The sequence below is a fragment of the Cherax quadricarinatus genome, chromosome 15 (assembly GCF_038502225.1).
Source record: "Cherax quadricarinatus isolate ZL_2023a chromosome 15, ASM3850222v1, whole genome shotgun sequence".
NCBI lineage: Eukaryota > Metazoa > Arthropoda > Malacostraca > Decapoda > Parastacidae > Cherax > Cherax quadricarinatus.
In genome coordinates this window covers 1,428,575-1,446,357 of record NC_091306.1, presented here as the reverse complement: position 1 = coordinate 1,446,357, position 17,783 = coordinate 1,428,575, and the positions used below count along the sequence as shown (strand labels likewise).

At 38.9% G+C, this 17,783-nt stretch overlaps 1 protein-coding gene across 2 annotated transcripts in view; it reads right to left on the bottom strand.

The window, feature by feature from the left end:
• Nucleotides 1–6,662: 6,662 nt before the first annotated feature.
• The window catches only part of LOC138850936 (RNA polymerase II-associated factor 1 homolog), a 60,563-nt gene continuing 49,442 nt past the window's right edge, over nucleotides 6,663–17,783 (bottom strand). For both annotated transcript variants that reach the window (XM_070085084.1, XM_053781144.2), the window contains exons 3-4: nucleotides 14,969–15,077; nucleotides 6,663–7,602 (exon numbers count right to left, since the gene is read on the bottom strand). In XM_070085084.1, coding sequence (XP_069941185.1) covers nucleotides 6,894–7,602; nucleotides 14,969–15,077 — 818 coding nt within the window. In that variant the 3' untranslated portion in view covers nucleotides 6,663–6,893. The remainder of the gene's footprint in view (nucleotides 7,603–14,968; nucleotides 15,078–17,783) is intronic.

Sequence of the window (17,783 nt, the reverse complement as noted above, 5' to 3'; positions counted from 1 at the left end):
TATATTCCTGGGGTATCCTGGTAATATCTAATGTTTTCAACCCTGATACTACACCCTTATTTCATTTCTTTAGCCACCAGGCCCGGTGGCCTGGTGGCTAAAGCTCCCGCTTCACACACGGAGGGCCCGGGTTCGATTCCCGGCGGCTGGAAACATTTCGACACGTTTCCTTACACCTGTTGTCCTGTTCACCTAGCAGCAAATAGGTACCTGGGTGTTAGTCGACTGGTGTGGGTCGCATCCTGGGGGACAAGATTGAGGACCCCAATGGAAATAAGTTAGACAGTCCTCGATGACGCACTGACTTTCTTGGGTTATCCTGGGTGGCTAACCCTCCGGGGTTAAAAATCCGAACGAAATCTTATCTTATCTTATCTCACATTCTGTATTAATCTTTCTTTTGCCTCTTGAAACTTCAGCTCTATTGCCTTTAATAACTCTGGTACTGCTGTACCTTCCAGTTCCCTTTCTTTTTGAACTTATTTCAGATTTCTTTTCATAACTTAATAGTCCCCTTTAGTCTGAGTTCCCGTTTGATCTCTTCCTCCATTTTTTCTTCAGCCCCTATTTTCCAAATGCCCTGTTTGTCTAGGGTGAACAAATACTACTAGATTATTTTCACCTTATTCTTGTTTCATTAATATGTTAACTTTTTGTGTTTCCTGCAATTTATCCCGTCCTGGCTGCCCTCCCCACTCATATTTCATCATGGTGTCTTCACATTTCTACTTACTCATCCTTTCTTTTGGTCTGGTGAGCTTGTTTGTACACATTCTTCACTTTCTATAGTAACATTTCCACCGTCCCTGTCGTATCCCCATCCACCTATTTCCATAGTCTTTCCATTGCTTTCCTAAGTTCTTATTTTTTAGTGTCAAGGTCGTTTGCTATTTCTTTTAACCGTCCCAATAAGCTATGCTCTGCTTCAGCAGTCCTGTAGGATTTCCCTTGTGAGATGTTTGTAAGGTCTCTTGGAGGCCAAGCCTAGAAGGTCGGTTTTGGAAATAGGTTTTAGTGATCAGTCAGGAATGTCAGACCCGTCTATAGATGGGTGCACAACACCCACTGACAGTTACCCATTCAATTGCTCGTCACCAACATCATCATCACTATCATTATAAACAATCTTGCCCTACCTTGTCCCACCCCGCCCTGCCCTGCTGGGGTAACAGTCATAACACACGCAGCCAGGGCTTTCGAGCGACATGGAAAGGGGCGTTGGATTCTTAATGGAAGGGCACTGAATTTCTAGCATGAGGAGAGCTGAAAGAGAATGTGGGAGAGTTTAGTGTAGGATGGGGCCGAAGGGTGTGTGGGGAGAATTTGTGAGGACGGGGATAGTAGGATTAGCTCTAACTTCTAGGTATCCTAAGTACTCTAGGTACTGTAGAATCACTAACTCCTGGGCTTCGTTTTATAGTTTAAGGTTTCTTATCATGTACAATAACTTAGCTTATGTTAGTCTACATTTCTTGATTTTCTAGACATTGCTTCAGGATTCTTTTCATATATTTTATAAAAAAGAATCCTTATAGCTATTTTGTCTATCGAAGGGAAGAGAAAAATGATGAGAGATGGAGCAGGGGAATGGGGAAGATAGGAATATTAAATAGATACAAAAAGAAAAATGAATAGGGAAATGGTAGTAGGTGGAGGAGAGGGAGAAGAAGGGTAATTTTCATCTCTGTGCTAAGTGTGTCAACATCTTAGATTATACAGAAGCTTTACAGTCAGTTGGGAGGAGCGAGGAAAGAGATGATGGTGATCTTCTCGGTGATGTGTTGGTTACCCAACTTTTCTCCACAAGAATGAGACCATGAACGTCTAACCAGTGAGACCACTAAATAAGCAAAGGCCACCACCACTATTGACCAGTGATCCCACTGGTCAGTATTGTACTGAGTGTACTGAGAAACATTGAAAAACAGATTTTTTTTTTTGGCCTATGTGATTTTTTTTAAAACCCCAATGCCTGAAATTGCAGTACCAGGAGGGGAGACGGAAGTCAGTAGATTTGTTTAGGTAATAAACAAAAATATTTTGATGAACTGAGAAGGTATATTTAGATGGTATGACAAATTAGAAACTAGATGGAAGGGATTCTTTGAAAACGCAACACCCATATGATCCAGACGGCTGTTGGTAAGTTCTTCATGGTGGGCAAGTGGAACAACCTAAGAGAGGAAGAGGTACAAGACAAGTAAATTTATTTTTGAGCCTAAGGTAATTATAAAATAATAATCTTAACTCCTGCAGAGGTCAATTTAGTGGCAATTACTTAAATTTATTATATTATAAGCAATAATACTTTTATACGATAACCAAACACACACACACACACACACACACACACACACACACACACACACACACACACACACACACAACAGAGAATTACTGAAGAGTTTAGTAAAGTTGCTTTCGTATCAAATGTTCTTTGGAGATCTCGGTATTGCAAGCTCAAAGTTAACCGTTTAGACTGACGACTGAAATTCTTAATATTTTTAAAAGATTCCTTCAACTTCAGAGAATTGTAGGTATTGTCGGTATGTGGACGGCTAAGCTAAGAGTTCCACCAGTCCGAAGAGCCTGAGGGTTGAGACGAGTGCCCAAGGAGGAATTAGGGGCAGCCAAAAGAAAATCTCTGGAATGTAGTGCCTTTACTGCTAGGAGACGAGCTTTGTTGAGGTACTTTTGAGCATTCTCCACGATGGGTCTGTCCCAGTCAGACTGTGATCTCTGGAAGGAGCTTGTCTGCTGAAAGAGTCTGCAAAGCTATCCCACTGCGCAGATGTTTCGATGAACTTTGGATCCTGAGCTCCTACGGCACCTCTCAAGCGTTTCAGAACTATTTCATTTATTAGTTAACCTGATGCAGTATACGAGAACAGAAATGTAGGTAATGCTACCTGTGTTGCTTTGCGCACCCCTATACCTCCCAGACACAATGGAAGTGTTGCTTAATTTCACTGGTTATGTAACAGTGACAGATTCAGTCCTTCCTAAAATAGATCATGGGAGTACGTCATATTCACTCAGTATTGGGCTGTTGAAAGATGGTGCAAACCCCACGAAATAAGTTAGTCTAGGAAGAGTTAGACATCTCATGAGGAAGTGCAGGATATCGTGAGGATCTAAATCACTTTTCCTCTCATCCACTCAATTCGGGTAGTTCATTTTGTCCTTAAGGACAGTGTTGATAGCCTGACAACACAGCTATTCTCATTAAAGGATGCTTTTGGAAGGGGTGGTAGTTGAGGCTTGTGGTAGGATTGTTCGTAACTTAGTATTTCCTGGTTTGTGGAGATGATTACGTACTCCGAAGGCTTGAGGATGGGTTCCAAAGCTTCGCCAGTCGAGCATCCGCTTCCAGGGACTCCTCCGTACCTTATAGATTTCCATCGTATACGTACCAAATATTGAGTTAGCTGTACAGTCTGGATGTGAGTTTTCTTACCGCTATGTAGAAGAGGACTGAAGCATCAGAATGTTCCCTGACGAACATTCAGATGAAGTGATTTCATGATAGCCAAGTAAAATAACTGAATTTTTGCTGAAGCCAACTGAATTAGAGAACAACTCTCAAACTGCTGCCAAGACCAAGTCTCTTTTTACTAGGTTAAAAGCAACTCTGTGTGGAGCAGGTCTGGTTGCGGCGCCCGTTAGATCATCCTAGTAGATCCTTTTGCCTTCAAAGCACTATTATGGTTATTCCACAAATGTTGTATAGCATGACCTGAATTGATAGAGGGCAGTTTTTTGTAAATAATATATTTGTTACTGAGTAGTCTCTAAAACAGATGGAAAAACACTACTTAAAGTATATTATATACCTCTAAGGATATCGTTAGTAAAATAGTGAATAATTTCATTATTAAGTGTTCTATTTTGTGTAATATTATTTAAAACTTTTTTTATATTAAATTTCTGCTTATAAGTATAAGCTCACTTTGCTTGACAAATAAAAATTAAACGCTTTAATGCAAGAGACAAAAGCCTAGCTTTATGGCAGACAGCTGTAGTTTCTGTTTGGTAGTCACAACAGCTGACAAATTGTACAGGCCGAAAAAATTACAATTTCACAGCACAGTGATAAACAATATACTTTATTCTAGTTACTATTTACTTAAAACAAAATATTTTCGAAATTAATAGACTCCCACTCAGGAATATTCTTTAGCATGAATGTAACACGTATATATATATATATATATATATATATATATATATATATATATATATATATATATATATATATATATATATATATATATATATATATATATATATATATATATATATATATATATATATATATATATATATATATATATATATATATATACATTTATTCAGCATTTCTCAGTTTATCGAAACCTTGATTCGACCATCGTTTTTTTAGCCGCCGCTCAGAACAGATACAAAGAAATGTTGGCTGCGGCGTGTAACTCAGAATTTTAAAGTACGCTTCCGATTACATTATCAATATCTGGAAATTAACTAAGTTATGAGTTCCTGTAACAGAATTATCCTGACTGGTTTATACGGAATGCTTTGAAAATGTAAATCAATGATTTTGATAAATAAGTAACGTACATAAAAGCCAAAACGATAAAAATAAGAAAAAACCTTAGTAATACCAAAATATAAAGACTATTCTTCGATAAAATATAGTGATGGTTATCTTCAGACAATCGATAACAAGCTATCCAAAGCATATGAGCCAATTAACCAGGTAAAGCCAGGAATATACATAATCGCTTCCTAAAAACTGCAAATTTTCATACTTAAGCCAAACTGGTAAAATCCACAAATCTGGAACCATCGAACCATCTATATGATAAACACAAAAAAACTCTGAAATTGTTATCCCTTTCAGTGTCTGGAAACATGTATCCTTCTTGCGAACTATAGACTGTAAATGAATTAAAAAAATAAACTGAATCAGTTGTCAATGCATTTGTACCGTTCAGCAGCATGTCACAGGGATATTTTGAAACCTAATGTTGTCACAGCATTGACAGTCAGCTCAGTTTTGTGCTCGCCTCTTTAAGTCATGTCGCTAGATATATAACCCTCTCCTTTCACGTATCGTTTCACCTGCTTCAACATGGTCTAAGAAACATTGCCTTTTTATATGTGTGTGTGTGTGCATGTATATATATATATATATATATATATATATATATATATATATATATATATATATATATATATATATATATATATATATATATATATATATATATATATATATATATATATATATATGCAAAACAACCACTCTGAAAGAATAGAGAAATTCCAAGCGCTTTCGTGACTACTCACATTATCATCACATGATAATGTGAGTAGTCACGAAAGCGCTTGGAATTTCTCTATTCTTTCAGAGTGGTTGTTTTGCATATTCTGAAATCACCTGTTTACTGTGATCTTATTGCATATATATATATATATATATATATATATATATATATATATATATATATATATATATATATATATATATATGTATGTGTATATATATATATATATATATATATATATATATATATATATATATATATATATATATATATATATATGTCGTGCCGAATAGGTAAAACCGGTCAGTTAGCAAGAACTTGTTTAAAATTAAGTCCTTTCTAAAATTTTCAGTTATACGTTTAAAGATTTTTCTTTTCATTTATTTTATTGTAATAATTAATAATTTTGTACCAAAACAATCTTAGAAAACTTACCTAACCTTATTATAACAAGCGCAATTTAATTTAGCCTAATCCAGCTAAATATGTTTTAGATAAGTTTACAATAATTTAGTAATAAAGAAACACAATGAAATATTTGTTTTTCTTTAGGTTCAGAATGATTTTTGCGAAATTACTGCATACACAAATTTTCGCTTGCCTTAAGGTGTCCCGTACCTCGATCGCTAGGGCACTCAGCTCACACACTGAGATCCGGAGTTCGAATTTCCTCCGGTACGGCTGGAAAAAATAAGGGACGTGTTTCCATAAGACACCTGCTGTCCCTGTTCACCCATCAGTAAAATGGGTACCTGGGAGTTAGTCGACTGGTGTGGGTCGCATCCTGGGACAAAACTGACCTAAATTGCCCGAAATGCTCTGCATAACAAGCAGCTTTCTATATAATAGTATGTCATTGATGTCAGCTATGGTCTGTATACCTTATACATGTATTTGTAGAAATAAAGATATTATTAAGTTTTACCTGTTCGGCACGACTAGTAACCCCTTCTCCCGTATAAATTACTAAATTTAAAAGAGAAACTTTAGTTTTTCTTTTTGGGCCACCCTGCTTTGGTGGGATATGGCCGGTGTGCTGAATGAAAGATATATATATATATATATATATATATATATATATATATATATATATATATATATATATATATATATATATATATATATATATATATATGTATATGTATATATATATATATATATATATATATATATATATATATATATATATATATATATATATATATATATATATATATATATATATATATATATATATATATATATATATATATATATATATATATATATATATCGTTCCCGACTTCAGCAGGAAGCCTACCATTTCTTCGCTCATAGGTATCGTCTCCTTTTAGAATGTAAGTAAAACTCATTCAATTTATATATTTTGTAAACAAAATTTAATGTTTTTTCTCTCATGCGTCGATGTGTACCTGAGTACTGTCTGGCCAGGAAGACCAATGTCGGGATAAAGCCCTGGAGAGTCACAGATATACTGTTTATCAGAATATCGATAGTTTTCTCTCCCATTTCTGCATACGCAGGTGAAGATGAGGTTGAAAGCGATAACTTGCAGGTGGCACCTGTGACTTCGTTGTCTGTGAGAAGTCAGTGGTCGGGAGCGTTGAATGACATTTCAGCTTGTACTTTATAAAGATCGAAGAACTTCCTCTTGGCTAACCTGACCGCCGGAGTCTCCGTCACAGGCTGCGGGACAAGAAAATTCGTATTGAGAGACGAGCGAGCGCTAGGCTTAGATTTGTATGCCCATCCTCTTGGGCCCCACACCAGGTTCCTGGAATTCCCCTCTTCTTCTTCTTCAGAGGAGTCTGCGCCTCCTTCATCTCCCTCCTCGGAAGCTTCACCATTTTCCTCGGAGCTCTCCTCGCCTCCTTCATCTTCCTCAGAGCTCTCCTCGCCTCCATCTTCCTCAGAGCTCTCCTCGCCCCATTCATCTTCCTCAGAGCTCTCCTCGCCCCATTCATCTTCCTCAGAGCTCTCCTCGCCCCATTCATTTTCCTCAGAGCTCTCCTCGCTGGAGGAAGAATCATCGCCCTCATTAGAGTCTTGTTCGTATTCGTCAATCTCCTCGCTATTCTCCTCCTCGAATCCGGACTCATGGTCTTCGTAGTACCCCTCTCCCTCTGAATAACCGGACTCGTGCTCGTGGTCCTCTTCCTCCTCTGAGTATCCGTACAAGTCGTAGGACTGCTGCTGTTCATCGTCATCATCATCATCTTCTCTTCTTCCGATCAGGGAAGACTGCGTGTAGCTCAGAGTGTCGTATTGCTTCGTGTCAGCTGGCTTGGCGACCAACCTAAGGAAAATAGACGAAACCTAAATTAGATGGTTTAAGATTTAAGCACGCACAGAATAATTTCTCGGATATCGGCACCTTCGTTATCAGTCTCTGTAGTTCCTCTGAAGGAGGAACTACAGAGACTGATAAAGGAGGTAAGAGAACTGTACGTTGGAAGCGAGCCAAAGGACGAGATGACTAAGATACGTTTGGAAGCCTCACATGCAGGAGATAACGCTCATGCTGCTAGCAGGGCTACGCATTATAGGCATCAGAAGCAGCAGCAGCAGCACCACAATCAACATGTGTCTGGTGTACGAAAAATATAAATTAAACGGACGTGGTTTTGTGCTAGGCAGAGTTCAACCTCAGCGTGCCTATATGATATTAAACTTAGTTTCCAGAATATATAAAGTTTACACGGATAGGTTCGTGTTCCAGGTAAAGGAGGATCTGTCACACACTAGTTGTAATGGGTATAAGTTATTGCGGTAGGTGGACCGCACACCATTCTTTTCTTGTCTGGCGTTTGTAGCTAATATGTAGCTAAAACTGAGGTTATGAATAAACCTCAGGCTGACAAACGCCTCTGTATTGATCTGTACGTAGTACATGTATGTAAAATGTGAAACTTTAATTGTATACATTACTGCGGAACGAAACATTGTCCTTGCATATATATATATATATATATTCAGTGACTGTAACCAGTGTGGTATGACCAGAATGTGACCTCTAGACACTAAGACATTTTTGTGATAAAAAAGGCGTATCAGTAACAATATAGTTGAGGGTAATACAGAGACATTTGTCCAGGTTAACTACAATTTAGTAATTATGTATATTATTGGGTAGCTCATTATTATGACTTTTATATTTCTCTAATCTTGTATACAAAATGCAAATTCAGCTGATATAATAAAATCGTATATTATTTTTATTCACTGCAAGAATGACTACAGTAAAATTTGATATTAGTGGTGTGCGTATAGGGACCTGCCCACTTGTTTAGTTGAGCGACCAGTGTATTTAACAAATCGCCAAAATTGTGGATGGTTTCCTCTAGTAAAATGTAACCTGGTGACTGGGCTTTCCAGACGCTCTTCCAGGTTCATATTTTTAATGGTAAGAATTTACTGTAAGAGTCAGGTATCAGCAATATTATTATGTCCTTCATATAGGTCTGCCATTGTTCATGGTATTGTGGTCTTCCTTGCAATGGCACAGGTATAAATTTTATAATCATTTTCCATACGTCCCAGCCACGCCTGGTGATCTGAGGCGGCTGGTAATGACTGCACGCTTCAACCTGGCGGCGAAACACATGACGCTGTACAAGAAATTGACCATACGTTCAGCTGATGGGATCGTGGGAGGCCAGGCTGCGAGAAGAGCGTTTCTTCCCATAAGCGAACGGAGGATCGACCCTCCACAATTTCTTGCGTAGTTTAAATATAATAATAATAATGATAATCATAATGATAATAATAATAATAATAATAATAATAATAATAATAATAATAATAATTTAAGAGGCTATATTCTTCACTAATTATTAATTAACAAATGAAAAAGTGGTAAATGTAATACGAACAAATGAAATATGTTAGAAAACACCGCCTCTGTTATTGATGATTCATTAGAGGCTATTATTTGCTGGGCTGCTCTCACTGTTGCTCCAGGCTCAGACATTTATTATGAAGTTAGTGGTGTGTCAAAATAAAGTTTTAATTATAGTTGGCGTGATCTGCGCTCAACACAGTTAAGTTATTAAAAACAAGGGCTAAAGAAAAGATTGGACATAAAGACATTTTTTTACAATTGTGGATAGAGAGATACTTTAAAAATAAATGAATAAAAAGGTACAATACCATAACTGGAATAATACACTCATAACCCGTATATAAGTGAGCGAAACTTATGACGAGGTTTCGACTCTACTTGGACCATTAAGTAGTACTAGTACTTTAAAAATTGCTGTACACCTGTGTCTGCTCTTCATTACCTGGAAGATTGATGGCAGGACCAGTTCTGTTGGAATATGTGCTTAATGTACTGAATGAATAACAAACCACTTCAGTCTCGTCAAACCTCTTTATAATTACTTCAACACTAGTGTTGAATCGCCTCCAGAATTATTATACAAAAATCCTCATGTACCTGACAGATTGAAGTGGGATTAAAACAAATCACTTTACGGGTGGGGTTTGAACTCATTGCGAGTGAGTCGTAAAACTCCACGAGAGTGTTTGCAATTGTGTTATTACGATTTCGTGAGTCAAGAAGGAGTTATTCAATAAATTGTATGTATGACACAAAGTTCCTGAGTAGGCTATGACTGCATCATGACCAAGTATCATTTTACAAGGCGAATGGGAAACTGATGTTATATCTATTTTTGCCCTTAGGCACTGAATCCTGCAGATGACTTTGTTGCTGCTTCTGACTTGTTGCCTCATCTGACTTACTGTTCCACCTGACTTACTTTTGCACTTTCAGCACTTCACCTTAATGCTGCAATACACAAATAACTCCTCGTCTCCTTTCGGTCCGAGAGGAGAAGTGGAGGCTGTATACATAGGCCAGCAGACAGAGACGGGACAAGACAGGTAGAAGGAAAGGAAGTAAAGAGGTAGTAGTAGTAGTAGTAGTAATAGTAGTAATATTAGTAGCAGTAGTAGTATTAACATTTAACACTTGCAGTCAGACGCAAAGTAAGACAAACTAAGACAAGCTCGCATTCTAAGATTTTAAGAAAACATTTTCGATATTATTTCAGACTAAAAGAATTTAAAAATTCAAAGAGTTTCTTTTTTTTATATCTCGTCATTATTTTGCAAATATGTTGACCTTGAGCTTCCGTGGTGTTTATTTCTGCTAGAAGATGAGAGCATGAAAACACGGGTATTGCCAGGCATGTCTCTCTCCTGGCAACTAGAGTATAAGAACTATTACACATAAACCCCACACACACACGCATGAGTTTAATATTAGTTTAATTTAATCACATGAGATCATTGATTTGAGAAACTTGTCCCGCAGATCGTTTCCAGCGAAATGTCTAGACCAAGAGGCTTCTCCGAGGGTCTCCAGTACGACAACTGTAAGACCTTCTCGAGCAAGACGTCTCTAGGAGCGTCAAGAGCAAAATATATTGAGGAAGACATTTCGAACAAGACGTTTCTAAAAGAATCTCGAACAAAATATTTCTCAACGCAGAGCGCCTTAAAAAAAAAGACGTTTCTCGGAATTTCTCACACGAAACATCTAACAGAACATCTCGAGCAAGACGTCTCTCAGCTTCTTGAGCAAGACGTCACTCAGAGCTTCTCGAGCAGCTTCCTCATGGCACTAAGCCAACACGGGAATAATGAGGATATTCGCAAGACCCTAATGAGCAGCCGGATGAGGATATTGAGAGGAATACGAAGGGAAGAACCTATTTCTGAAGGTTTTATTCAGGACCTGAAGCACCGCTCTAGATGTGTACGTATCTATGCAACAAATACTCGCAAGAAAAGAATGATAAACGCTCAGGGTAAAACGCTGAGTGCTTTTCCTCGGTCACCTCGTTGCCAAAAAACAGAGGCCTTTTTTTTACGAGGGAAACGGGAGAAATGTGTAAGTTTCTATAGGTTTATGTAGCCTAACCTAAATTTTGGGACATGTAGATTCAGCACAACGTCTAAAAAAGAGTTAGTGCAATGCGAGTGGCTTGATTTATGACGAAGACAAGTTCTCTTTTGATTTCGGATAGATTTAGAACTGCTCGCTTCTATGTTTGCTTCTTTCGTCTCTGCATCTTTGACTGAAAGTCTAGCTCATTATATTCATTCACTTATTTTCTTCTTCTTCTGCTTATGATGTTCTCTGCCTCCCAATACTTCTTCATCTTATTCATTGATTTTCCTTCCAGATCCGTTCTGAAATCTAGTTTCTCCCATTCCCCACCTGCTATTCTTCCTTTAACGTTTACTTCCACAAGATATTCGAAATTCAGTGCCATTTGATCGCTAGCAACCAAAGGCCTTTTATATTTTCTTTCACCCATATCAGATACACTTTCAGTGTATCTGATATAGGTGTATCTCCTCTATCACTCGCTTTGTCCTTGACATGCTGACACAGTTTTCTATCACCATTCCGCCTCATCTTAATCTTTCACATTTCTGGTCGTCTATGTGATATCCAGTTTTAAAAGTCAGTTTCTATTTAGCTGAAATCTCCAATGATTATTAGCTTTGCTCTAGCCACATGGGCTCGTCTTGCTGCTTCCACTATGTTGAAAATCATTGCTTTCTTGATCTACTATTTGGTGGTGGGTTGTAGCCTAATTTCACCACTTCTTTGAGTCTCTCAGTCTTGCTTGTGTTTTCTGCGTAATCATTCGACTCATTTCTGTTTACCATTTTGATCTCTTCAAAACTGTACAAGTTTTTTATTAGCAGTGCAACTCCCTCCCTCCCCCTCACCAGTTTCTTCTTTCTTTCCTCATTACTTCATATACTGCTGGGAATATCACATATGTTATCATTTCAATCAGTTTTATTTCTGTGAAAGCTATGATGACTGGTGTTGCCTCTGTTATCCATCCTTTTAATTCATCTTTCTTATTGTATAATCTGATTTGTTTTGGCCCTTTATAATCATTTATAAAGAGGAGAGAGGCGATGTTAATATTGGTGAATTGTTACAGAGGGAAGGGCCATAAAACTGAAGATCAGTAGCTAGGGAAAGGAATTGGAAGATCATGCTAAGAGATGGGCATGGGGTGAGCCTTGAGAGATATTTATATGCTGGGTATTTCCTTCTATTACCATCCCCTCTGCCTCTCTTTCCTGTAATTGATGACTTCTTATGTGTTCCCTCAGTTGTTCCCTCTTCATTTCGGTTCTCTTTTCACAATTGCAACTTTCATTATTTGCACGTGCTCTGTATATCGTTATTTTGTATTGGTATGAATGTTGAGTGACTTACACGGTCAAAATGCTCTGTAAATATCACAGTTAACACTACTACTCGATTTCCTAACATATCACATATGCAGCTGTGCCTTCGTGCGCCTGCCTCCCTCCTCTCAGACAGCCTATCCTTGTTAATCCTATTAAATCCTCTCTGTATTCTGTAGATTATATTCATGTCTTCTTCGGTCCTTCTGCCATCTAGTGTCATCAGGTTTAACTCCTTTAGTCTCTCCTCATATCTCATCCCTTTCGCTCTGGGACTAGTCTCGTTGCGAACCTCTGCACTTTTACCAGTTTCATGACTTGCTTGATCAGGTGTAGTTTCCATACTGAAGGTGTGTCTGTGTTTACAAATGTGTGTGTGTGAGAGAGAGAGAGAGAGAGAGAGAGAGAGAGAGAGAGAGAGAGAGAGAGAGAGAGAGAGAGAGAGAGAGAGAGAGAGAGAGAGAGAGTGTGTGTGTGTATGTGTGTATGTGTGTGTGTGTGTGTGTATGTGTGTGTGGAATGCTATTAGCATGTTGCATTTTATTTGACGTATGTCACACGCCCATATAGGCATGCCCTCCCGATCAGCGAACCAGCAGTTCAAGAGTATAGCAGGATGTGCCCCACTGTAATGCTAAACTGCCTGGTTCAACCCACCAGTCACTAGAAAGCCCGCCAAAGTTGTGAAGAAATGTCTGGGACTCGTGAAACAACATTGGCAGACCTACCTCAAGTCTGGTCGTTCACGGATCTCACCATGTCTCTTATTTGTAAACTTGTCATACTGTATATATTTAAATATCTTACAAATATTATGTACATTTGGGGAAGGAAAATAATGTAAGTATTTACACTCTGCTGTCTTCTGCTCGGTCCTATATTGCTAATTGATTATTGTACTGAGAGTTACGAAACAGATGTGCAGGCCACAAGACTACACCTGTGTTCATAATAGTGTGTGTGCACATGTGTAATGTAATTATCTATTTGTTAACATTCGCTGAAATATTTTGAGCTAGCTTGCTGCACCTGTTATTCTATTTCTGTCTTTTGGCTTGTAATACCAGTGTTACTCCCTTCTATTTAAATTTTGCTCTCTTACACGTCTTTTACCTCTTTTTTCATGTCATCCTTATTTTTTTAATAATTCCAGATCCATATCTTCTTATTTCTATATAATCATACTCTTTTAATTTTCAGCGTTTATTGTACTGAAAACTTCATTTATTGTGTGTCATTTTTCAAAGTTTTCTTTTCCTTATTTAAATTTTCTACCAGCCTTTCCTGCCTCACCTGATTTTCTTTATTTTTGTCAGCCTGTCCATCTTTCCACTAAATTTCCTTTCTTTTGGTGTATAGTTATTGCTCTGTTTTGATCTAGTATTCTCTGCTATATTGCAAACAATGGACTAGCATTTTTTTCGAAAATTTATGCAACTTTCTTTTTACCCAAGTAATCTTCCATGAGAGTTTTTCGTTTGCATATCTGGGGACAACATTCAGGTATACACAGCTCTACCCTCTCATTAGAAACAGGTAATGGCGTCGTTTCTCCGAGAATGTACTCGTATATATACTCAGAGGCGTTTGTCTCTCAGTGTATATATGCTCAGAGTTTAATTTAGTCTTTATTTTAAGGAACGAAGTGATCTTGGAGGGCGATGAACAAGCAATCTTAATGGAGTTTACCTGGAGAGAGTTTCGGGGGTCAACGCCCCCGCGGCCCGGTCTGTGACCAGGCCTCCTGGTGGATCAGCGCCTGATCAACCAGGCTGTTGCTGCTGGCTGCACGCAAACCAACGTACGAGCCACAGCCCGGCTGATCAGGAACTGACTTTAGGTGCTTGTCCAGTGCCAGCTTGAAGACTGCCAGGGGTCTGTTGGTAATCCCCCTTATGTGTGCTTGGAGGCAGTTGAACAGTCTCGGGCCCCTGACACTTATTGTATGGTCTCTTAACGTGCTAGTGACACCCCTGCTTTTCATTGGGGGGATGGTGCATCGTCTGCCAAGTCTTTTGCTTTCGTAGTGAGTGATTTTCGTGTGCAAGTTCGGTACTAGTCCCTCTAGGATTTTCCAGGTGTATATAATCATGTATCTCTCCCTCCTGCGTTCCAGGGAATACAGGTTTAGAAACCTCAAGCGCTCCCAGTAATTGAGGTGTTTTATCTCCGTTATGCGCGCCGTGAAAGTTCTCTGTACATTTTCTAGGTCGGCAATTTCACCTGCCTTGAAAGGTGCTGTTAGAGTGCAGCAATATTCCAGCCTAGATAGAACAAGTGACCTGATAGAACAAATAACCCTTATATAGTGGCTAAGCTTTCAACCCCAGTAATTAACCAACTATGCATTTGTTCTCCAAGCAGTGATGGCTGATGTCATTTCACAGTGTGTGTGTGTGTGTGTGTGTGTGTGTGTTTAAGTCGGATACACTCACTTGGCTTGCTTGTTATAAAGTCTGAAGAACTCCTCACGGGCCTTCCTCACTTCTGGGGTGTTCTCGACAGGATGGTATTGCATGTATTCACCTGCCTGTATGTCACCAGCTGTAGAAATGCGTAAATAATTAGACAAACATTATTATTTGTGAATAAGTAGAAAAGTCTGAAATCATAGGATACAGCAAATTACATAACAAAAATATCTGAAAGAAAATTGAAGACCTTATTAAGAGTACATGGGAATTATGGGGTTTTAAGAGTACATGGGAATTATGGGGTTTTAATAAGTATTAACCAAAGCTCTCCTTCTTCCTCCCCTTTCTCATATTTGGTTTCTCGTCACAATCGCTGTAGAAAGTAATCTTATTGTGAGGAATTGAGACTATCCTCACCTTCCTTTTATCAGAGCTTATTGCCGACCATTACCCAGAGGAGCTTAATGCTTCCCCATGAGTACAATAATAATCCTCGTCAAAATAATGTAATAATTGGTCTTCCCTAAATCCCCCCTGCCTCTCTACTACACCTCCCTTCCACTGCACGTCTCTCCTCTCCAGCTGTCTGACCATCATAAAAAAACATCGCCTTTCTCCCTATCACATCCTGCGCTTGCCTTCCAAGTTGAGTTAAGTTGTCTGAGCTTCTAGTTTACTGTGCATCTCATGCTCATTCTGAAAGCGGATGTATAAAATATAAGTATTACAGATATCACAAAGGGTTTTAATCAGACTAGGCATATTTACATCTTTTCAATATTACATTCATTTTAAATATTACAATTACTTTACATAGTTAATCTATAGATTTCGACACGGAGATACAATCTCAAGAAAATTCCAGTATTTTATTACCACTTAGAATCATTGGTCATTACCCCAACACATGTCCTGGCCTCATCCTCTCCGTCACATGTTCTCGGTTCTTCCTCTCTATTACACGTCCTTGCCTCTTTCTTCCCTCTAGTCATATTTTTATCCCTCATTCCCAGTCACATTATCTTTGCTTCCTCTACATTCGGGTGTCGAGTAGCTCACTTGTGAGAGTCTTCGACTCACAATCGCAATGCCCAGGGTCCGATTTCCTGACACAGAGAAACACGTGGAGAAATTTTCCTTACACTCCAGCTACCCTTGTCCATCAAACAGCTAAAACAGCACTTGAGTGTCAGCTGGGGTTACATTCAGGAAAATAAATGTAATTGAAAACTTCAGTCCCGCTGGAATGTCAAACCTTGCGTAAAGAAATTCTTTAGTCTGTGTTTAACAAACACAAGCACCTGCTGGAAATATTCAGGCGTTGGGCAAAAGGTATCCGTGTACCTAACAAAATATCTTTGCATTCCTTAATTTTACCAGCCTACCTGCTTCCTTTTATATGTTTTCTCACGGTTCTTGCTCACCCTCCCACTACTCTCTCTCTCTCCTTCTCGCTAATATTTGTATCTGGCTCTCCTGTTCACTTCCTTGTTCTTATTCATCCTCTGTTTTTTGTTGTTTTTCCATGCTCTTGTCCTTTATTTCTCCTTGTGTCTTCTCTCGTATCACGAGCTCTCTTTACTTTTGCCATTTCTCTCGTCTTCAGAACTTGAAGTTCTCCTCTGCCTCCTATCACTACCTCTTTTTTTTTTTGTTGTTTTTTTTTACACAGGGTTTGACAAGGTTAAGGATCCCTAGCTTTATTGTCAAGCTATTTACAGGTTAAGGATTCTTAACTTTATTGACAAGCTAAGAGCTGTTACCTACATCAGCTCATTTGAAAGCCTTTTTATTGTTATGAGACATACAAGTAGGGATTAGGATGAAGTTGAAGCCATCAGTGGGCCAGCATTTTCATTTGATCAACTGACTTTATCTCGTTGACGTCATAATGCTGTACGAATGTGTTCCATACTCGAGTCATCCTGGGTATATATGATCTCAGATGGAGTGATGTTCTGGAGAAGGGTACAGCCAGAGTGAAGTTGCTGCGTGCTGCCCGTCTTGTGGCATAAAAGCTTGCTTCACGCTGTCCTCGGAGTGGATCAAAGTGTGGTACTTTGACAATATTGGCCTTGTACATAACAGTAAGGCCACCTACATCCCTCCTGTGTTGAAGGCTCTGTTGAAATGACAGATCTATCCAGGATGGGTCCAGGTGAGAGATGAGACGTCTTGCTTTGTTCTCTACTCTGTCAAGCAGTCGTAGAAGAGGGGGGGGGGCTGGCAAACCAAGAAAGTGGAGCATACTCAAGGTGTGAGCGTACTTGTGCCTCGTACAGAATCTTGCAACCCCTACTGTCAAGCAAATGCGAGATACGGCGAAGTGCTGTAAGCTTCCTGGCTGCCTTGTTTGCAAGATTTATAACGTGGTTTTTCATGGTCAGTTTGGAGTCAAATTTCACCCAAAGGATATCAACTTCTTTACCAGGTGCCAACACCCTCCCATCCATCCTTACTACTGCACCAGCATTACCATCATGGTGCCTAGAGCCCATCATCATTTGGGCTTTCTCAGGTACAAATGTTACTTGCCATCTATTTCCCCAAGCTGATATAGCTCTTAGCTGGTGATTGATGTAGCTTAGAGCAGCTGGCATTTCTTCTCTTGGATAAATGAATGTCAGTGTACAGTCGTCTGCATATGCATGGGATTCTGGGATGAGATGAAGATCATTGAAGTAGACATTCCATAACAATAGTCCCAGCACGCTTCCTTGTGGAACACTTGCCCCAGTAGGATGTCTTGCTGATTCCGTTCCATTGAGAACTACCCTTAGAGATCTACCATGAAGGTAGTCACTGAGGAGACATGGCGTAGAGCCTGCAATTCCCA